Source organism: Stigmatopora nigra, chromosome 15 (assembly GCF_051989575.1).
Source record: "Stigmatopora nigra isolate UIUO_SnigA chromosome 15, RoL_Snig_1.1, whole genome shotgun sequence".
NCBI classification, from domain to species: Eukaryota; Metazoa; Chordata; class Actinopteri; order Syngnathiformes; family Syngnathidae; genus Stigmatopora; species Stigmatopora nigra.
In genome coordinates this window covers 8,672,897-8,694,736 of record NC_135522.1, presented here as the reverse complement: position 1 = coordinate 8,694,736, position 21,840 = coordinate 8,672,897, and the positions used below count along the sequence as shown (strand labels likewise).

General features: G+C 39.8%; 4 protein-coding genes and 1 long non-coding RNA gene across 6 annotated transcripts; 3 read left to right on the top strand and 2 right to left on the bottom strand.

The window, feature by feature from the left end:
* Positions 1–104: 104 nt before the first annotated feature.
* LOC144208143 (putative ATP-dependent RNA helicase DDX17) lies at positions 105–7,842 on the top strand. Its single transcript, XM_077733831.1, has 13 exons — positions 105–523; positions 660–819; positions 916–1,012; positions 1,221–1,354; positions 1,686–1,751; positions 1,831–1,972; positions 2,534–2,694; positions 2,775–2,947; positions 3,016–3,126; positions 3,211–3,272; positions 3,679–3,738; positions 5,459–5,707; positions 5,918–7,842. The coding sequence occupies exons 1-13, from the start codon at positions 420–422 to the stop codon at positions 6,427–6,429; spliced, it is 2,031 nt and encodes a 676-aa protein (XP_077589957.1). The 5' UTR covers positions 105–419; the 3' UTR covers positions 6,430–7,842.
* A 188-nt stretch (positions 7,843–8,030) lies between these two features.
* On the top strand, positions 8,031–9,620 carry LOC144208862 (uncharacterized). Of its 2 annotated transcripts, XM_077734902.1 has the most exons (7): positions 8,037–8,481; positions 8,713–8,776; positions 8,868–8,935; positions 9,019–9,085; positions 9,155–9,204; positions 9,288–9,329; positions 9,535–9,620. In XM_077734902.1, the coding sequence occupies exons 1-6, from the start codon at positions 8,260–8,262 to the stop codon at positions 9,324–9,326; spliced, it is 510 nt and encodes a 169-aa protein (XP_077591028.1). In that variant the 5' UTR covers positions 8,037–8,259; the 3' UTR covers positions 9,327–9,329; positions 9,535–9,620. The 2 variants fall into 2 exon arrangements, with proteins under 2 accessions (XP_077591027.1, XP_077591028.1); XM_077734901.1 differs by lacking the exon at positions 9,288–9,329 and having other exon boundaries at positions 8,031–8,481.
* Positions 9,621–9,665: 45 nt separating this feature from the next.
* Positions 9,666–11,320, bottom strand: LOC144208855 (uncharacterized). The gene is made up of 4 exons (XR_013328938.1): positions 10,879–11,320; positions 9,996–10,298; positions 9,874–9,934; positions 9,666–9,776 (listed from the first exon to the last, which is right to left on the bottom strand). It is a non-coding gene; the product is annotated as an uncharacterized LOC144208855 (long non-coding RNA).
* Positions 11,321–12,192: 872 nt separating this feature from the next.
* LOC144208710 (leukocyte cell-derived chemotaxin-2-like) lies at positions 12,193–13,400 on the top strand. The gene is made up of 4 exons (XM_077734698.1): positions 12,193–12,338; positions 12,409–12,520; positions 12,597–12,748; positions 12,959–13,400. Exons 1-4 carry the CDS (start codon positions 12,305–12,307, stop codon positions 13,123–13,125), a joined length of 465 nt encoding a protein of 154 aa, XP_077590824.1. The 5' UTR covers positions 12,193–12,304; the 3' UTR covers positions 13,126–13,400.
* Positions 13,401–13,870: 470 nt separating this feature from the next.
* On the bottom strand, positions 13,871–21,206 carry gga1 (golgi-associated, gamma adaptin ear containing, ARF binding protein 1). Its single transcript, XM_077734697.1, has 17 exons — positions 21,064–21,206; positions 19,851–19,935; positions 19,601–19,676; positions 18,735–18,833; positions 18,520–18,643; positions 18,356–18,456; positions 18,159–18,239; positions 17,668–17,805; positions 17,451–17,532; positions 17,222–17,335; positions 16,426–16,578; positions 16,278–16,351; positions 16,018–16,205; positions 15,731–15,927; positions 15,494–15,663; positions 15,316–15,426; positions 13,871–14,746 (listed from the first exon to the last, which is right to left on the bottom strand). Exons 1-17 carry the CDS (start codon positions 21,104–21,106, stop codon positions 14,636–14,638), a joined length of 1,947 nt encoding a protein of 648 aa, XP_077590823.1. The 5' UTR covers positions 21,107–21,206; the 3' UTR covers positions 13,871–14,635.
* Positions 21,207–21,840: the final 634 nt, after the last annotated feature.

The following is a 21,840-nucleotide window of genomic DNA, read 5'->3' as shown; positions in this document are numbered from 1 at the left end:
TTACACCGCCATCACAGCCTATTAGACATCTAGGCTTATATATGTTATCTCTTCTGTGTCCCTTATGTGGGGGATAATATACGTACTGTCAATCTTCCTTTGGGGCGGGGCTATCAAGCAACTAACCAATCGACGTGGCTTCCGTTCCCAGCATACAGCTAAGCTAACAACTTAACTGCTCCTACTTTCGATGAAACACTAATTTAAACGTCTATTTCACCTCCCAAAATACGATAATTACATTTTTTCTTTGTTTTACGTTCCCGGGAATTGCTAGTGGCGTTACAAGGTGTTTAAGCGTTGATCATTTAGCGTAGCGGAGTCCATTTCGTAAACGTTAACACGAGATAAGCTAACGAACACAGGAAAAAAAACGAAACAACGCCATTAGTCCTCAAAGGGAACGAGAGTGTTAAAAAATGAGAGGTTCTTACGGAGACCGAGATAGAGATCGAGATCGGGATAGAGACAGGGACAGGGATAGAGACCGAGATAGAGACAGAGACCGTGGTCGTGACAGGGGGTAAGAAAAACTAAAATCCATTTTAGCATTTAAGCTAACATCAATTCGCTGTGTGCACCACATGCTTTACAATCAATCTTACTACGATGCTTCATACGAATTAATAAGATGGTGAGTTTGTTTTATTTTGTTACAGAAGCCCTCGTATTGGGTCGAGCAGAAGCAGTTCATCTTCTATTAAGAAATATGGCAGTCCTGGTGAACGTTTACGAAAGAAACGATGGGATGTAGATGAACTCCCTAAATTTGAGAAGAACTTTTACAATGAGCATCCGGAGGTAGAGCGCATGAGTCAGGTATGTATTTGAAATTCTTTTTGTCATCATGCTGCAATTTTGTGCTGATCGTATTAAACCATTTTCGACTCTACTGGTTTTTTTTTCCCTTCATAGTTTGACGTTGAGGAGTTCAGAAAGAAGAAGGAAATTACTATTCGAGGTTCAGGCTGCCCAAAGCCTCTCACCGGCTTTCACCAAGCAAAGTTTCCCCGTAAGCATCCGTAAAAGTGCATACATGTCAAACATCTATTAATAGAGAGATATATGTAGAAGCACATATACTTGAGTACTGAAAAATATTTATTAACCAAGTTCAATAATATTTGTATTAATGTTAACTTGCATGACCATAAAAAAAATCTATGCAAAAATATTGGTGTCTTCTCTACTAATATGTCATTACCGTCTTTTCCATTTAGAATATGTTTTGGATGTCTTGACGCAGCAAAATTTCAAGGAGCCAACAGCCATTCAGGCTCAAGGATTTCCATTAGCCCTTAGTGGGAAAAACATGGTGGGAATTGCGCAGACTGGCTCAGGGAAGACTCTATCGGTGAGACACTTTTTTTCTTTTTAATCATGGATTGTGGAAGTAGTTTACAATATATAGATATATAGATATATACATATATAACTACACTGCATAATATTTTCTGTAAAGTTGAATATAGTTATAATACTGTCACAATACATGAAATTTTCAACTCGATATTGAAATAAAGATATGCCCTTTTCAATGATACATAAAGGAAGCTTTCGGGAAAAAAAATTATCCTAACTCATTGGCTAAAATTGTTTGTGTGTGGATGATAATAAGAATGATGGAAATTGTTGCTGAACTTCAAACTAACAGAAAACAATCCTTCCCTTTTATCTATTGTCAGTACCTGCTGCCAGGCATTGTCCACATCAACCATCAACCGTACCTGGAGCGTGGAGATGGACCCATTGTATGTCGAAAAGTAGACAACATTTATTTGAATCTGTTTATTTTGTTGTTCTTAATTGCATTCTTGTTGTACTCTGCAGTGCTTGGTTCTAGCCCCAACAAGAGAGTTGGCACAACAAGTCCAGCAGGTGGCGGCTGACTATGGGAAATCATCCCGTCTCAAAACTACTTGCGTGTACGGTGGTGCTCCCAAAGGACCCCAGATCCGAGATCTGGAGAGAGGTACAGTCCACAGACCAAAACAAGTCAAATAAAACCTCAAAAAAATTCATTAAAAACTAAGCCACAAACTAGAATTGGGCGACAAAACGATAACAATTATTATCGAGACATAATTTTTGTCAACAACAATATAAAAAACGTGATAAAAATGTGATAATTTTAAACTGCAATTACCCAACCACTACAGAGAATGCTGTTGTGAGATGAATGTTCAGATGGAGGTGATGATGAGGAAACATGTTTTTAGCATGTTAGCAATAGAGGCTAACACAGAGCATGAACGCAAAAGGACAATAATACAACCAAAATAAGCGATTGTGAGATGCAGGAAAACACCGAATTGACCCACTAAAAAAATCGGAATGGATTTTCCCTGGTGTTTTTTTTTTTCTTGCATCGTAAATACCAATTTTTTTTAAGTGTATAATAACAATTTTTGTCGTATCGCCCAGCTCTGGACAAACTATTTTAATGTTTGTAGATCCAAACATGTCTAGATTAGTTGCACTGTGTTGGTTTTGGTGGCTTCACGGTTAAATTTTGCCATTTTACTTTTCCTAGGGGTTGAAATCTGCATTGCCACACCTGGTCGGCTGATTGACTTTCTCGAGGCAGGGAAGACCAACTTGCGGCGTTGCACCTATCTAGTCCTAGATGAAGCTGACCGCATGCTGGACATGGGATTTGAACCCCAGATTCGTAAAATTGTGGACCAGATCAGGGTAATGCCACTCATATGCGCATATCTACAAATGGGTCAACCGTGTATACTGATTAATGGAAAATACTTATCTGTGTTCAGCCGGATAGACAAACACTGATGTGGAGTGCCACTTGGCCAAAAGAGGTGCGTCAGCTGGCTGAAGATTTCCTTAAAGACTACGTGCAGATCAACGTCGGTGCACTTGAGCTCAGTGCAAATCACAACATCCTTCAAATAGTTGACGTGTGCAATGATGGTGAAAAGGACAACAAGTAAGCCACTGCACACAGAATATCTGTTTAAATGTTGTTGTCATTTTTAACATGTATTTTTACTTCAGGTTAATGCAGCTGATGGAGGAGATCATGGCTGAGAAAGAAAACAAGACCATCATCTTTGTCGAGACCAAGAAACGATGTGATGACCTAACACGAAGAATGAGACGAGACGGGTGAGCCAAGAAAGGTTTCAATGGTGATTGTTGATATCACTGAGCTTTACTGGGCTTCAACTTTTTTCTTTTTTGTTTTTTTAGGTGGCCTGCAATGTGCATTCACGGTGACAAGAGCCAGCCAGAGAGAGACTGGGTGTTGTCAGGTACAGCAGTCTTTGTTTTTTATTTATTAATTCAATTATTTATTAACCTATTTATTATTTGTCTAAAATGTTTTTCCTGCATCTGCATTGTCACCCTCTTGCTACTGTGACAATGCAATTTCCCGAGTACAGGATGAATAAAATAATCCAAACTCACTAACGGTAACAAAACAGTGAACCCTTATGTTCTACCCGCATAGCCACTGGATGAAAATAAAGGATGTAGAGACTATTAAAAAAAAAGTATCCACTAGTTTTACTGCACGCAACCTTTTCAATACAGTGCAATGAATCAAGTATAACTAGTCAAATTCAAATACATAAAAAGTTGCATTACACTGCCAAAGTCGTTGTTATCCAGCAATTTAATTTGAAACCCTGAATCATCTTGTCCTTTTATTTTTAGAGTTCCGAAGTGGCAAAGCTCCAATTCTCATCGCTACCGATGTGGCTTCCCGTGGTTTGGGTATGTCCTCAACGCTCAAAAGTCGCTCCCTCTACACAAAGCCGTTTTGATTTGTCTGGGTGGCTAAGAGTAAGGTGCTAGCATTAGCATTAGCATGTAGAGCTCTCATCATCTTGGACAAAACATGATGCTTTGCTTCACAGATCAATATCAATCTGTAAAGCAAATCATTGTTGTTATTTTTTTTATTTTAGTCAAGCGAAGACCTTTTAACGATGAAATGTAAGTGGTGAGGCTGGTCTTGGAGATCGAGCTTGAACCTAATTCTATGTTCATTTGTTTTCTTTTCATTTTCTTTGTTTGTTTCCAAGTCTCTCTTCCGCCAACTAGAAGTACACAGGCCCTCGGGAGCCTGCAGCCGGACCTAGGCATGACTAATCGAAAGCCGACTGTTGGGAGAGAGACGGCCTGATTTAATCAGCCCCGCACAGCCAACTCCAAGCACACAATGCTCTCTCCCCCTCCCGCCTCGCCAGTGCACCGTCTGCCTGGTTGACTGGGGAGGGAGCACGGAAGGAGGGGCGAGCGTGGGGGGCTGCTGGGCTGTCAGGGCGGGCTCCCCCTCAGCCACGCCGTCGCTCGCCCGAGTGGCGCACCACACTGATTGGAGGAGCCGCAGGCGTCAACCGAGCGTGTCTCTAACAGATCAATCAGCTCTCAATTGGTGACACTGTGGTGCGTCACGTCAAGAGCGACCCGTCCACCGAGAGCTGAGGGTGGATGCCAGCCAAAGTGGCCCGTGGACGGCTGTGCCGCAGGCCGCGCGCCCGCCCGTCCGCTCGCCCGCCCGCCGACGTAGCAGCTCCTGACACCCCCCCAGGCCGCCCACCACCAACCCAACCAACACACACATCACCACTGGCTGTGGCGGCCGGCCGGCCTCTCCCTCTGCGGACGTCATGTCTGGTCCTGGCTGGCAGGAGTCCTGGCCTGGAGGAGTCACCTCTCTGTAATTGTTCGTCACCCTTCCTTATTCTTCTCGCACACATTAACCACACCTCTCTCTCGCCTTCTTCGTCTCTCGTCTTTCATTCTCTCCGACCCGCTTAGCGTTTTTTTGTACGTCCGTGTTGTTTTCTTTCCATCTTTTTTTGTTTTGGTTTTTAGACGAGCTTTTACCCTGTCACTGTATACCTTTAAAATATTTCTTCTGTATATCCGTTGGACCTGACCATTGCTGACAAGGCCCGCTTGTCAACAAGTCACCATCACGTGCAGGACTCCCACGGACAAGGCCCACTTTCAGGGCTTTGTTTTTTTTTTTGTTTTTTTTTTAAGATATCAAGGCAAACAGGAACATTATGAAGCGCTTCAATTATGCGTTTTAGAAAGTCAAACTCGACATGGCCATTTCAGAAACAAAGGACACGATAACTTTGACCCAAGAGTGTTAGTGTTCCTTGGTCTCGCAGGTATCGTGCGGTGCGAACATGAAATTTGGGACGTTCCCTGAAAATTGAAAAAATGGTGTCTCAAAATCCACTCGAATGATCTAGTTTTCATAGTTATCACTTGCGTTTTTTTTCTTTTCCATAAGCCAATTATATGCCGTTCAAAATTGACAGGTGAGTGGATACCCCAAGAGTCATTTTTTTGAAAGCTAATAACCTTTTTCCAGCAATTATTTTACTCTAACTACAATTTTTGTTCTGCCCTTCTCCAACTTTCCCTTCACGCTGACCCAATTAACCGACCTGTGGCTGTTTCGAACTGCCGTAAGATGTGGAGGATGTAAAATTTGTCATCAACTACGACTACCCCAATTCCTCAGAGGACTACATCCATCGGATCGGGCGGACGGCCCGTAGTAACAACAAAGGAACCGCGTACACTTTCTTTACCCCGGGTAACCTCCGCCAAGCCCGAGATTTAATCCGGGTTCTGGAGGAAGCCCGACAGGAAATCAGTCCCAAACTGCTGCAGCTGGTTGACATCGGACGGGCAGCAGGAGGAGGAGGAGGCGGAGGAGGTAAAGCCTTTAAATAAGGATTCATGTGTGTGAGCGTGAATGGTTGTTTGTCTCGTGCCCTGTGATTGGCTGGCCTACAATTCAGGTGTCCCTCCACCTCTAGCCCGAAGTCAGCTGGTATAGACTCCAGCACCCCCCGCGACCCTGTCTAAAAAAAAAAAAAAGAATATGATAATATAATAAGAGCAAAATGTTTTTTCCTCCTTTTAGGTGGCCGTTCCCGTTTCCGCGGCGCCTCTTCTTCTTCCAACAATCCCAACATGATGTACCAGGACGAGTGCGAGCGTCGAATGCGCTCCGTCGGCGGCAAAGACGGACGATCGGACAGCTACGGGCGCGAAGATTCCCGCGACACGCACGATTCTCGCGAGGGGCGAGTCCCTGCCGTCCGGGACGTAGACCGCCTCTCATCCTCTTCCTCGTCTTACAGGGAACGGAGCGACAGGGACGTGGTACACGACTACATGGCCCCTCCCGGCACCACCGCCACCCCTATCCCGTACCAGAAGAATAACAGTCACAGCGACATCATTAGTGCGAGCCAATACAGTCTTCCCATGGCTGCCGCCATGCCAGTGGGAGGCGAAGTGGGGCTAGTCCCACCCGGTTATCCGTGCCCCCAGCCCATGATGGTCCAGCAGTTCATCCCACCACAGCCCATGCACCCCTTCCAGTTTATGCAAGCTCCGCAACCCCAACCTCCCCCTCCCGGTGTAGACTAGAGCACCTTTCTGAGCCAGTCCGACCACTTACACAAAGAGAGAAACAGGATTATTCCTTATTCCGGAATAAGGAATGGTGATTTTTTTTTTCCATTCCTTATTCCGGAATAAGGAATGATATTTTTTCATTTAAGTCAAAAGTAAAAGAAAATGGGCATTGCGTATGTATTATGAGAACACCTCTACGTGCAGATGTCTTAGTGTTCTTATTTCTGTTAAGTACCCTTGGAGAATTGACCTTCTCACTCAAGATTTTCTTTAAGCAAATGAAAGAGCAGGTTTTGCCTCGAATGGTGACGTCGGATATTTTCTTGAAAGAAAATCGGCATTTTTTCGGACAATATTTGTGGTTCGGCATACGTTTAGTCACTGATTTCCCTTTTTTCACTGAAAATCTCCGCTTTTGCTACAACAGAATTGCTGTGGTAGCACTGTTTTTGTCTTGCTACCATGGAAACAATTTGAAAAGAAATGAGCAGCTTGATTTTGGCAAAATTTAGCTTCTGATCCCCTTTAATTAGTCAAGGATTTGGTATATTGAGATTTTACTGTGTTCATTGTAGTGCTATGGCCTACAAATAAAATCTTTTTTTGTTTTGTTTTTGTTTCAACAGTTTTGCCATTTACACATTTTTCCAATTTCCCCCGATTTTAAAGTAATTCAGGGTAGATGTCCATTTTTTGTTTTAATCAAATTGGATGTTTATAGTTGTCAATGGCACAACATTTTTTTTATTTTATATAAGTGTTTAAGAGTACACTTCTCTTCACTAAATTTGAATGAACTGTTTTATTCTATTCGATTTAATTTGTAGATTATTAAAATTGTTGATGATTCAAAACTCCTTCATGGGGATAAATTTTTGTTGGATTTAATTACCAAAAATAGCCACCCTATATATGGTTAAAAAGAAATTAAATGTGGGACAAAAGTAACTTTTACCGCAATTATTTTTCTCCCTCCTTATTTGTGCTGTCATACAAAAATTACTGGAATTGGTTGATGGTATTTATGTTTTGAATTATATAACTGGAGTTAGTGTTATATAGTATTGCAACAAATAAGTTTGTATTTAAGGGAGCAATGAGTATAGTTTTTGACTTTCAACCTTGTACAAGTGTTATTCCTTTAATAAGGATTGCATTGATGATATTTTGTTGGTTAGAAACTTCACTTTCCCAAAAATTGATGCATTGAAACATGAATGTATTTTTGCTGCCGTTGAAAATACTCAAATGTTTTAACATTACTTTCTATTGTCTTATTAAGCAAGTTTGGATTTTTCTTTCAACTTTATATCCATTAATCTAAAAAAATAAGCTACACGATTTCCCTATGTTGTGCAACATTAGGAGCATTGAAATTTATTTGGTGGATTTTTTTGATCTGATTAAAGTTCTTTGTTCTGTCAAGCTGTGTCTATCATATTTGCTGAGTCACATAAGTAGTTTTATATCGGGTATTCTGTTGTGTCATTTTGTTTGTTTATTGTTTTCTAGCAACAAGAGTGCAAAGGTCACGACTCTTCTACGTCATCTTCAATAGATCGACTTTGAATTAGGGGGACAAATCACTTCCTGGAGCACGGTAAGCAAGCCGCCATCTTTTCCACATTCAATATGGCGGGACAACATGGGCGTGGTTACGCCGATTGACTACGCACATGCGCAGTATCTCGTCCTTTCCATTAGCCTTTTCGACAGACGACAGCACATACACACGCGGTAAGGCGGAGAGCGATTTACTGGTTTAAGTGCATTTTTATCATGCTGCCGGTAGATCTTTTAGGACTCAAATGTGCCTAAAACGCCAATAAATCGTTTAGTTTAATGTCAGGTCGAACAGGTCGTCGACAATTTAAGTTTGGGCTTCTTTTCCACATGGGATCAATGCTGCATGTGCCCAGTTATCTTAGCATTAGCGTCACGACTACCACGCTCCACGTTTCCCTTAAAAATTATGTTGTCCGTTTTCTCTCCATTAATAAGTCGCGTAGAAATACTTTTAATTTAATCAAACAACGCCGAGACATCAGCGAGCAGTTTTACTGGGTAAAGCCTCACTCAAATTACATCCAGAGGCACGTCTTGGTTTCTGCTGTTTTGTATGTAATTGTTAAGCCAACATTCTCCTAGCTATTAACGCCAGTCTGTACATTTGATCGCCTTGTCTAGAAAAAGGCAAATAGCATGGAGTGCGCCCTAACTTATTTTCATTCATTATCTTGATCGTTAATTACATTTATTGTCTTTGTTTGGTTAAATCATGTTTTCCCTGTTTAGCATCAACATGTCCAGAACACTCGTGCCCTTGAGGTTACAGGAGAGGCAACTGAGCCAGACCAAGGTAAAACAAGTTTTTTAAAAAAAAAACTATCTGTTCAATTTCTAGTCTTCATGATAACTTTAGCCTTTTTTTTTGCTATTTCCCTGCATAGTATCCACATGCAGCTCTTCCTGTGTGCCCAGTACACTCACCCCCCTGAGCTTACTGAGTCAGATGAAGGTAAAACTAGTTTAAACAAAAAAGAAAAAACATCTGTTCAGTCTCTATATATGATAACTTTTGCTTCTTTTTGTCATTGCTAGTTTATCCTGTTTACCATCAACATGCAGCTTTTCTCTCACCACCTTGAGGAGACTGGACCAGATCAAGGTAAAATAAGTTCCCCATCCAAACCGATCTGTTGTATTTTAACTTTTGCTTTTTTTGTTGCATGTCCAGACTCTGGAGGATCAGGTGATCTTCCCAAGTTGCGCACTGGCAGTTTTGAGGTGAATTGATTTGTTTATTGTAGAATATCCAAGTATGTGAAATTTCACTGGCTAAAGTTGCAATTTTCTTTCCTCCCTCATAGGTAAAGTCCAGATTTCTCTGGCTCATGATGGTAAAGTGAGAGGTAAGATAGATTTCTCTTTTTAAAAAATCAATCAAATCTCTAAAATAGGTTTGAGAGGCAATTGATTTTTTAAAAACACTTATAGAAAAAAAGACCCAAGACCCTGAATGGTCTTTTTTTCTTTTTAATTTTTGGTGTATATTTTCTATGTCTTTTTCCTGAATAATTTGTAAAAAAATATACTAAGTGTTAATTTTGTCTGCAGGTGGAGAAAATCATCTACATCAATGTGAATTTTTTTTTACTAAGTGTGCAAATGTATTCCTTTTAATAAAAACTTTTCAAATGTCATTTTACCTGTTTTTTTTTTTACTAAGTAAATAAGGTAGACATATATGCATTTTAAGAACTTTTATTTTTCCACAAATAAGACTTTAAGAAGGGTTTTTGTAGGCCACAATGCAGTCATCTATGAGATGGAAGATTTTCATCCCTTTGGGTGGAGTCCTGGAAGGGAGAAAAAAGTCATTAAAAATCAGACTAAGTCAAATATTTGACAAAAAAAACCTACAAAGTAGGTATTTTCTATCAAAAAGATACTTACCAGAATAGCGTTTCTCATAAAGCCACTTCAGTGCCAGCTCAGTTAGAAAGTCTTCATCCCACTGCAAAAGACAAGCAATATTAAACCCACATGAGGAATAAAAATGGTTATATTACACATACCCTTCTGCTTTTTTTGGCCACCAGTGGCAGAGAGACTCAAAAATAAGAGTCTATAACAGGGATCTCCAGGGCCCCTATCCAGTCTATTTTCCATGTCTTCCAATACACCAAAATCAAATGATCGTGATCAACCCTCCTGGACAGCTTGCTGAGCATTTGATTTAGATGTGGTGGGAGATATGAAAAACATACTGGACAAGGACCAGAGTTGGAGACCCCTGCCTGCCCTATAACAAGCAACAGTGAGAGGATGGTGTCAAAGACTGCCGTTCATCGTGTTGATTTGGTCAACTTGGGTGGACCCTGAAGAGAAGCAAGATACAAGAGTAGATTTAGTATACATGACACTAAGAAATAAAATAACCTGAAACACCACAGAATTATTATTTGCTTATTTAACCATCTTGATGCACAAATTACCCACATTCCTTTCCCATGCTATTTCATCCTAGATGTTTTTCCAGTTAAGCACTTCAAATCCATTAATTTGTAAAAAGTTTTCAGTTTTCCTCTCCATACACTAAGGGAAAAGAAGTTATTTTACCATATGTTTAAAATAGTCAAAAAGGACCCATGGGCTTTGTCAAAACCCCATTTAAAACTAAAAATAAAAAGGTTCAAGCCCAGGGTAAAGGTATATTCATTCTACAAGTGTACTTGTTATTCCTTACACCTCCACTGATGGCACTTTAACAAGTTAACCACACAGACGTCTTGCTATTAAAAAATCAACACCAAACTAGTTAATGTGTTTTCAGTCAAAACGTAAATGTATCATGATTAAAAAAAAAGCTAACTGAGCAACGCTTTGTATTCTGAACCCTGCTATTCCATCATTAAATGGACAGAGAAAATAGAAACTAGTATTTAAGAAATGACTCACTTGGCATGATGGCTTCGAACAGCTGCTCCTTTTTAGCCACATTCTTGATGTTTTCTCAGAATTCTGTGTTAGTTGAGGAACTGAAAAACACAACGGAGTGATTTATTTTTTAAACATTAAGATCTATATGTAATGCAATGTAGCCAATTTGATTGCAAACATTTTACTGTCTCCAACCATGTGGTGCTACATGACGCCAACGAGGCATGTTCGCGTCAAAAAGCACGCTTAAAATGAGAATTTGAGCTTCGAAATGCCCAAATGACAACGTACCGAATGCGTTGCATTGTCTTTTGAGAAGTTTATCAGGGTTTTCTTCGGCAAATCGTCACTTTAGAGCTGCTCTGCAGTCTACCGGCGCACTGGCTTCTGGCGGATCCGCCATTATAAAGATTGTCATTTGAACTCTAACCTTGGTCATGTGGTAGCTCTGGCTCGTCCAATCACGAATCATAGTTTGTGAAAGCGATGACGTATACCTAGACCGGCGAGAAAGCCTTAGTGATTGGTTAAAGCAACAGTTCAGCCAAGCATGACGCATATTTTATTCTGCAGTGCCCCCAGGTATAGTTCTATGGTAAAGTCGAAAGGAAGATGACAATTTGGAATTATTTAATAAGTATTTATGGACAAAATATATTTAACACCAGTCTGTGCTTCAAATTATTATTTTTTGGCCCAGCAGAGAGGGACTTGCTAAACATCTATCTTAATTATCTTTTTGTGAATCAATAAGATTAAGAATCGGGCAATTAAATAATACTTTCTACCTACTAATCTATATTAAAAAAAAACTACATGATTTCCCTATGTTGTGCAACATTAGTTGCATGAAATTTATTTGCATTTTTTTTCTGTCAAGCTATCTGTATCAAAATTGATAAATAACATAAGTAGTTTTAGATCAGGGGGATTAATCGGAGGTTCTGTTATGTCATTTTGATTGGACTACACCCTAAACTGGTGACCAGTCAGCTGTAGGACACGCAAAGACAAACAACCATTCACACTCACAATCATACGACCACCAGCGGGAATCAAACCTGCACCAAAGTCAGGCGAGTGACCCACCACATCATCAGGTGGCTACAAAACAGATTTTGTTGACACATTGTGCAGCAACAGCAGGTTATTTCTTCAAATAACAACATTTTAGTTGCGTAAAAGTGGCAAACCTTTTGTGCATGACATTGATAAGACTTTCCAACCTTGCACAAGAAGAACTTTGACACTCCACAAGTGAGCCAATCTGCAAAAATGAAAACAATCCAACACCTGGGACTTTGAAATATGCTTTGGCTTCCACTATATTGACTTTACCAGCCAGCCTGGAATTTCGGCGATGATGTAAACGGCCGGGCGGTCGTTGTCGTGCCGAGCATAAAAGCACCAACAGAGCCTATGTGGAGTCGTTGCAGTCGAGAAGATGAAAAACTGGATTCTGCCTGTTGCTCTGCTGGGTGAGAAACCTCATTAAGATTGACAAAATCTTTCCCGTCTCATAATAATTTAACATTTGACCCTGTGTAGCTTTTGCTTGTGGGTGTGAGGGTGTGACCTTTGGGCAGATATGCCAAGGGAATACCTTCAACACCCGGAGAGGGTCCGACAGCTGGGGTCAAGGTCGCTACGGAGCCTCAAGGTAGGCCTCACATCACTCGATAATCCAGATAATCCACTTGACCAATTGTTGACCTCTTTGTGTGTTGTCTTCCAAGGGGGGGCAGGAGCCACCAAGGTCTTGACATCAACTGCGACGACGGCTCGGTGGTCTACGCTCCATTTGACGTCACCCTCAACGGGCGAGTCATCGTCTACAATGACCCTAAAAAGGCAGCCATTAACAATGGGATCAACATGGAAGGGGAAGGTCAGTGCCAAAATTGGGTCTCAATCTCGTATTGCAAAATGACCAAGAGTATCAAGAGGGAAAGACCTCTAAAAAAAAATCTACATTCTGAGCACTGAATTTGGACTGTACATGAGTTATATATTTATTTATTTACATTATCTTATCTTAAACAACCTTCAATCAGAAATGATCCTTGTGTGTGTGACCATCTCCATACCTCCCATGCAGGTCTTTGTTTCAAATTCTTCTACGTGAAGCCAGACAAGGTTGCCGGAACGGTGAGCAAAGGCCAACGTCTTGGCGTTATGATGAACATGCAGAGCGTCTACCCAGGAATCACTTCACACGTGCACGTGCAGATGTGCGACAGGAGTGATCCCACGGGTTACTTCTGAGGATTTGAGCCTGCGTTCGCTGTCATCGACAGCAATTCATGTCTAATACATTACAACTTGGAGGGTGAAAAGTGATCAGTTGTTTTCAGTCATTACAAGCCTCTTTAGGATTATTTTTGTTTTCATAAAAATGTGAAAATCCACGTTGATACTCATAAGCAGAATATATGAGGAATTATTGTAATAGCAAACTCGTACAAAACATATTTGATTATACATCTTGTCATACAGTCTACACTATTGTCACAAATAAAATGTCATAAAAATGCCCATGATTTGCCGGTGATCGTCGGATTAAAATAAATTATAAAAGCATTTTAAGATATTAAAATTATTCTGTCTCTAACACGCTCATACACAAACGCTTTAGTACTAATAAAGTTGTATTGTACATATATGTAAATATGCAACATATATCAATATAAATTCTAAGAATAAGTATAGGAGTAGATTTCTTTTTTAGTAGTTTGCATGCTGAAAAACAACACACAATTACGCCACCCGTCTCTAAATTCTTTCCCCTCGTCCACCAAAACCTTTATTACTCCTCGTTCAGCAACTTTTAGCGCTGATTACGCTTTTGCACAGTTCAAATGTACATTGGTATTTACAAAGCAGACGTGCTACGACGAAGGGAGCTCAAGGACTTTGCAGACGCCAAACTTTGGCTCCAACAGTTTGGTCGGCGAACCCTTTCATGCAATAATGGTGAAATATCAACAGCGATGGTCTGCCACAAATAAAATATCCTACTAAAACCTTTATTCCATTTAGAGCGAGATGAGTGAAAGACATTCATTCGCTGCCATCCCCCAAAATTAAACAGATTGGATGCCGACAAGTGACAATCTCATTTGAATTAGAATTTAGTTTCAAGAGCCAAATGATTGGATGTCTAAAATCACCAGTGGTAGTGAAAGATGTTTTTAAAAAACTAAAATAAATAAATTAAAAAAAAACAGCTACACTTGTTCAATGAAACAATGTATTAGAGATCAGATCCATTAAGATGTGCTAAAAGTTAAACAGAAATGAGAAAGAGGCACATATGGCAGAACATACACAACAATGTCACAGTACTTTTGTTTTTTTTTCATGACACAAAAGAAGGAAAGTCTCGTTCGAGAGACTAAAACGATGATTCAGCAGATTTGGTTTGACAAGAAGAAATATCGCTTATCGTCCTTTGTGTATTGACGTTTTATGATGGCGGAGCATGCAAAGATGGAAGTCATAATCTACAGACGAACAGAAGCACTTTTGCACATGCAGTAGTGGATGTCAGTTCATTTGTAGCTGACTTGAACCGACCCCCCCAAGAAAAAATAAAATTCAAAGGACAGGCGGTGTTTGGAAGCAGTCGGCAAAAAGCAAAGCGCACAAACAGAGCAGGAAGAGTCGAGAGGAAAGGGGAGAGGGAGAAATAAATTCAGAGCAGGTACGGAGTGTTAAATGTAAAGAGCGGAGTTGGGCCAGCTGGCAAGAGTCTATCCAGTTGCTTTTAACAGCGCTATAGATTTGTCCACATGTCCGAAGCCGGCCAGTTCTCAAGACTGCCGCTCTCGCTGTGCTCCTGCTCGCCCAACGTGAAGCGCAAGTTGTACTGCAGCTGTACTCGCTCCTAGAGTCACCAACACAATGCAGAGGAGGTGTTAAATCTGTGCCTGGCTCGCCTACCTAGTCATGCCCTGATGCGATGCTTGATATCGGCACCCAATGCGGCTAGCTTTGGAGTATTGTACAGGATTGGATTCGGTCATATTAATTGGATATAATCTGATAACGTTTGCGTGTTTTCAGTACAAAACTAAACAAATCACATGTATATGCATATACGTATATATGTACATGTGTATACAAGTATACAAATACATAAACACACACACACACATATATATGTATACTTGTATGTATATGTAGCATATAGTCATATATATCAAATATTTAGGTTTTTTATCTTCACAATTTTTTTATTTCAAAATATATTTTTGTCTAAAATCTATACAAATCAAAAATGCAAAAGTTTACACTCCCCAATATATTTCCAGACTATAAATTGCATTATCCTATGATTGCATAGTGAAAGGGAAAAATATATATATTCTATTTGAGTATAATTTGCAGTCAAAGTCAAGCGATGGGGAAAAAAGTGTGCACTAACGACATCATTCCATGGTTGACATGACCTACCTTGTTCGGGTTTGCTAGTAACATAATCTGAGTGACGGCAGCGGTGGGAAGGATGGGATTGAACGCCGGAAGATCGGTTCCGGATGGCGGCTGCAATTTCACGGCTAACGACTGCAAGAGAAGACGTCAAAAATATGGTAACGTTTCCTGGCCGGCATCGAGGGTGATCCGCACTGACCTTCTGAGCAGAAATGTGCAAGTTTATGTTGGTGACTGGCACGGGGGCAGACGACAACATGGAGATGATCACCACCTGCACGTCGGGGCGAGATGGCGGCGAATCGCGGGCAAAGTGGATCAAGACCCGCAAACTGTGGCCGTCGAAGACGGTCAAGGGTAGCAGACTACCTGCAAAGCAAATTCATATTATGACAGTGGAAGAAAAGGAAAAAAAGGCGCGTGCGTGTCTACTTACTGGGTTTAATGGATTCTAGAGGTACAAAAACATCCCCCAGAGACATGTCTGTAGTCTCTTTGTTTTGGATAGTGGCCCCCGAGGTGAGGGGTCGTATGGTGCGGTCCGAGTTGAAGACTGGGATCGGGCTGGGTGTGACGTTAGAGCCACATTTGCTCTGTAGATCCCTCAGGGTGGGTTTCACCTGCTGTTTGTCCCTACACGCAAAATGATGGATTAATGTAGTCGCGGCTCTTAAAAGCTCACTTAAAAGTCCCCTATCTTAGAAGCTAAAAATGATGATGTACCATTTGACTTGCATGCCCTCGGGAGGCAGGGACTGCTGCATGAGTGTCTTGCCCAACAAGTCCAGCTCATCCAAGACCGAGCCTTTAGGAGCAGCCGCCGGCGAGACTGGATACGATTGAGAGGGAGGGTCCGGACTAAGGAGGAGACTGGGGGCTGCCGGGTTGTCCGCATCGATGCTGTCGGACGACTTGAGAGAAAAAAAATGATCACAATCATAGAAATTCATGACTAATTTGGTCTGTGATTGGCCGACTCCAACCTGGAAAGAATCCCAGGCTGTGGAATCTTCAGGTTGGGAGGGAGCGTTGGAGGTGTGCGTTACTTCATTTAAACCTGTGTTGGAAAATACAGCGGAATGTTGAAATAGTTCTGAAATTTCAAACAGTTATGATGAAGAGAGAAATTACCGAGTGACATGAGCTCATCGTCGAGTAGAGAGATTCCGGTATCTTGCGAGATTGCGTTAAAACTGTCTGTTGGAGTGGGAGGTTCTGGGAAGGAAGGGGGTGACTGGGGTGACGAGTCCAACCCAGACAAATCCAGCAGTGCCGTCCCAAGTCCTGGGTACAAACATTCATTGTTAACCCTTGTAGAAACAGGGGTTCCCACAAGAGTGGACACTCATGTAAAGCCCACACAGAGTATGTGTTGTGATAGTTAGTCAAATAGGGAAACTGATATTAAAAAAAAAAAAAACCTTAATACCTTATTAATTACAAATTAAATGAAAAAAATCCCAGAGCATAATACACACCCTTTTTGAATGTGTTCATTCTATTTTCCACAATTTACAGCAATTTGTTGTATTTTTCTAAGTTTTCATTTTGGTACATTTACAGAATTATATTTTAATAATTTAAAACATTTCTTGACTACATAGAAAAATAAAAATGAAATCTGTTAAAAAAAACATTCCTTTTAAATTGAAAAAGAGAATATTGATTATTTTCCTCATATATAATAAAAAAAAATATATATATATATATAATCATAAAAATAAATAACTTAAAAATTTTAAATTTAGAATAAATTGGTCAGTATAAAAGCATTTAAAAATAGAATAGATACTGGTTTTACTTTTTGATAAAAAAAGAAGAAAACATTACAAGTAAAAAAAATTCATCACCCCATTTTTAATTCTAAAATTATTTAAAAAAATAAAAAATACTCAATCACGTTCTTGCCTGGCAATGATTAACCCACCTGTCTCTTTTTGTGTGTTTGATGTGTTGTTGCTGTTCACAGTCTCGCCTTTCACCAGCTGTTTGTACAAATTGATGACGTGGGTGAGGCTGTCATTGGCCTGCAGTATCTCCGCTGTGCAAAGCCAAGATAAAACGCTCATTATTGCCTGAACATGAATTGCGGTTAAATCGAATCTCTAATTAATTTTTAATGTGTTTATTGGATAGCATCGAAAAATAAAGCTCACCAAGAGCCTCGTCATTATCCTCCGTATCACTGGCCAATCTGAACAGTGTGGGTCTCATTTTTTCACAGCGCTGGTAAAGGTCCTGTAAATGCAACACATTTCTGATCAAAATTGCACTTTGTCTGATATTAATGTAATTGGAGAGAGAACAGGAAAGACTAGGGTGTGACAGGCCAAGGTGAGTCCATTGAATTATCAAGAAGATCGAGGCACTAGCCTGTATGAGCTCGGAGTTGCTCTGATTGATGGTGTTGGCATCATAGTCCTGTAGGAGCTGAGTCAGTAGACTGATGCTCTCCTTCACTTCCTGGATGGCCCCTTCACGCTTGGACACTTTTTCTGCTCGCCTCTGATCCTAAAAATGAATTTAACAGGTCATTGGAGTGCCGTAATCTGTTACTGCTTGTTTGCCCCATCCCCTACTTTTTAAATATTTTTTACAGCATTTTGGAACGAGGTAGCACTGTATGTCGCATTTTTGGGGTAAATTTTGGGGGGATTTAATCCAAAACAATGAACCATCTTGAAAGGCATTTTTAAAAAGAAGAGGGGGTATAAAATGCTGAATATATCATATTTTTTTATAAAAATATTTTTAGATTTGACAATTGCAAGTGTAATTTAATTTCATTTAAGATCCAACTGATTAGATGTCGCCATCACCACTGAAAATTCTTTAAAAATCACACTACCAATCCTGTGTTTTACCTCTTGGACCATTTCCTTGATGAGTTTGTTGGCAGCCTTCAAATTTTCAGGATGCGAGCTGTTCAGCAGGAGAGACAGCATCTGTCAAAAGCCAAGAGGTACATTAAAAGAAAGCAACCGATGAAATAGGTTAAAGACATTGTCGGGTGGGGAAAGTCCATTCTATTATCTCTATATGATTGGATTAAGGTTCTTACTTTAGACTTTTCTTCATCTTCGAAAATGGCATTTTTAGGCCGAGGTGGAGCAACGTGAGGTAGCTTATCAGGGGGCAGTTCCGGGTCTTGTTTGATAATACCTACAAAAAATGATTAAACAAGATTAAAAAAGTAGTTTTACCTCACTATTATGCCACACATACCTTGCTTCTTTAACATCTGATAGGCATCTAAAATTTTGGCCTCATCAGGCAACACTAACGTCCAGCTGTAGATTAATTCCAAGACCTTCTTCTTAACTGGCTCTGGTGAGCGTGACCCCAAATACTGCGTGAGGACATAAGATTTACACATCTCATTAAAAACCTAGCAAAAAACAAAGAATGTGCATATGCAGCATCTCTGAAAGATAGCATACCTTTGGCGAAACCACTTTGATAAGCTCGTTAAGAAAGCGAAATTTGCCCACTTCGTTGTGAAACTGTTTCCCACAGTTCTTCATACACGACTCCAGAACCTGGTGACAAAGCGTCCACAAATAGAGCAAAAGTGTACACCATTTTTTTACTGAGGTTCTACAGCCAAAGCACAGAATATCTATTCAGTCAAATTGTAAAACTAAATATTTAGTGCTATAAAAACCTGTGCATTTATCAGGAATGTCCCCAACTAAATCATGTCATTTTGAAAGAATTGGGTAAAAAGAAAAAAAAAAAGATCAGGTTAATGAAATGGATTTTATTTTGAAATATTAACTCATTGGCTGCCATTGAGAGCAATAGACATCCACTTTTGCATGGGAAGCCCACCCAAAGACAAATTGGAAATCTATTGTCGTCAATGCTAATTAAACAGGATCATTCTTATATGGACATCTGTTCATGTTCTCTATCTACTGCCCAAAATTAGCTTCCTCCTTACACAAAGTAGAGGATTTCCCATATAAAATGTTGCTCTATTTACAATAAGTCATGGTTACAAAACATCACATTGACAACAAGATCCCATAAGATGGCAGCACAGCATTGTAGTGCCGAAATGAAACTTAGCCAGTCAAACAAGCGTAACAAGCTGCAACACATGAAAAAATGTGGTGCCATGTTATTGGTGTGACGTGTAAAACCTGACATCTTTAAAAATCCAACTCCCTGACACATACTTTATATTCAAAGAAGTGTCTGTTATGGCTTTAATGAAGCCCCTCGTTTGACATGCTGTCGTAAAAAAGGCATCATCAATGAAGGACATGCTAATTCAAACAAAAATTTAGAAATTTGAGTTTACCACAAGAGCCTGCATGGCCTCCCACTCCTGTGGAGATTGGATTTTGTGGGCCAGCAGCCTGGTGGCCAGCTGAGGTCTGCAATACGACACAAAACAAAGAGTGAACGATTGCGCCATGTTATCAGGCTGGCCTGCATGTGCTGAATGAAGCAGCTTTTGACAATTGAAATCATGTTTTTTTTTTTAATTCAATTGCTCTTTTTAGACTGCAACAAAATGGGTGCAAGTGATGTCTTGTCAACTTCCTTACCCCTCCAAATCATTGTTGAGCTGTTCACAGAAGGCATTGATGCTGCCCCAGTCAGTCTCCCTATTCAGTGGGTTGGTTGCTCTGTCTGTAATATAGACGTAATAAGATTGAGCCAGTGAATAAAATGGTTATAATATTTAAAATGCTAGACACCCTCCTCCAATCCAAGTAATGTCTCATGAACCATGTGTCTGGATTTGTCAATCTATCAACAGGATTCAAATAACTTTTGTTCAACAATTTAATGCAGCTATGGAATTGCCATTCATTGTATTTGTTAGCATCATTAAAGTATCCACAATAAAGTAAATGCATACATCTTTGTTGTGATCAAAGTAAAAACATGTTACAGTAATAACTGCTCTCCACTCTGGGATCATAGGAGTCTAATTTTAATCGTTTTCTTTTAAATCTGTCAGGACTGATTTAGCAGAGGTTTAGCTCTGTGTTAGTGGGAATTCTATTTACCCTAAAGTTTACAAAACAGTCAATTTTGTTGGGATTTCGACACAAGGGAAATACAAATCACGTGATGAATTGTTATTCTTGATGTAAATTTGCAATTAGTTTATTATCAAAGCGTTGCTAGTTTTGAGCCAATTTGTCCCACTTCAACGTACCGATTGCTACAAAATATGGCTTTTTTAATCGTGTTATGCTTCACTATCAAACGCAATCCCGTTTAATATGATGATATGATGAGATACACGATTTTGTTTGCAAGAAGGCTAGTTTTGTCTCTCCATTTGTAAATTTAGCGAAGATATTGGGTTTCGTTAAAAAAAAACGTTTGAAATCACCCAAGTTAGTACAGTCCAGGTGTTCTAATTACGCGTCAACATTAGCTAGATTTGCCGATGTGGTCTCGACGGTGATCGGTCAAATCCAGAACTTTCTACCAGATCAATCCCCCAAATAATAGTCTAAAGTCATGCACATTATTGCAACCGGGACTCGGCAAGGTTCTTTCGTGTGACACGGTGTTAATAGATGAAGGCACGAAGCTTAAAGTCCGCCAGTTTGTGTTGTGTTGACAGCTGGCAGGTCCAGGTAGCAATGGAGCTAGGTTAGCTAGCACCTGGCATGTCACGGAAACGATGCTGACCACACTAAAACTACAATGACACTTAGCACATAGGATGCAGATGTCATATTATTTATATTCTGTGACCAAGTGAGAGTAAAAATCCTTCATTTAAGCACAAATACTCACTGATGCGAGACTCTAAACTCTCCGTATCGGGAGGAGCTGCCATCACTGCGAGATTTATGTCGTCTGTGCGTCAGTCTCGTGACGAAGGACGCAAAAACTACGCAAACTACGTAAGGTCACGTTAAGGCGGAGCAAGCATAGAACTGTGTTTGATAGATCAGTGGAACAAAGATGCATCAGGATTATCTTTAATTTTTTTAGACAGGAGCAAAAGTCATAGTTCATGTATACGTCAGTAGAATTATAAAGTCTTGATATTTAGTTTATATTTTTTAGGTTCAAATATTTAGCATGAAAATATGTTTCACTTATACTGTGCAATCCACTCGTCTTCAATCTAGTGGTAGTTGTTCTAGGGCCCAGAAAGTCCTACGTCACTGAACCCAAATGTTATTTTTTTTCTTTTTTCTTTTTTTAATTTATTTTCACCAATGCTTTATTTAAAAAGCATATACAAACATGGAAAGTGTATTGTATTGCTATATATAATAGTATTAACAGAAAAATATATATATGCTACACGTATCCACATATATGCATACAAATAATTTTGCTTTCAATGTTTTTTCTATTTAATTTCCTCATTTAAATCTCATTAAACTTGTGGGGAACATTTTGACATTCATAAGAGATTTAGAGCAATTTTATGGTTCTTATTTTAAAGAATGACTTTAAATGTCTCAGAACACGAGTTTTTTCAATGTTATTGTTACAAAATGATCAGACATGATTTCTAGTATTTATGCATTGTCTCAGTAAATCTACATCTGGATAAAT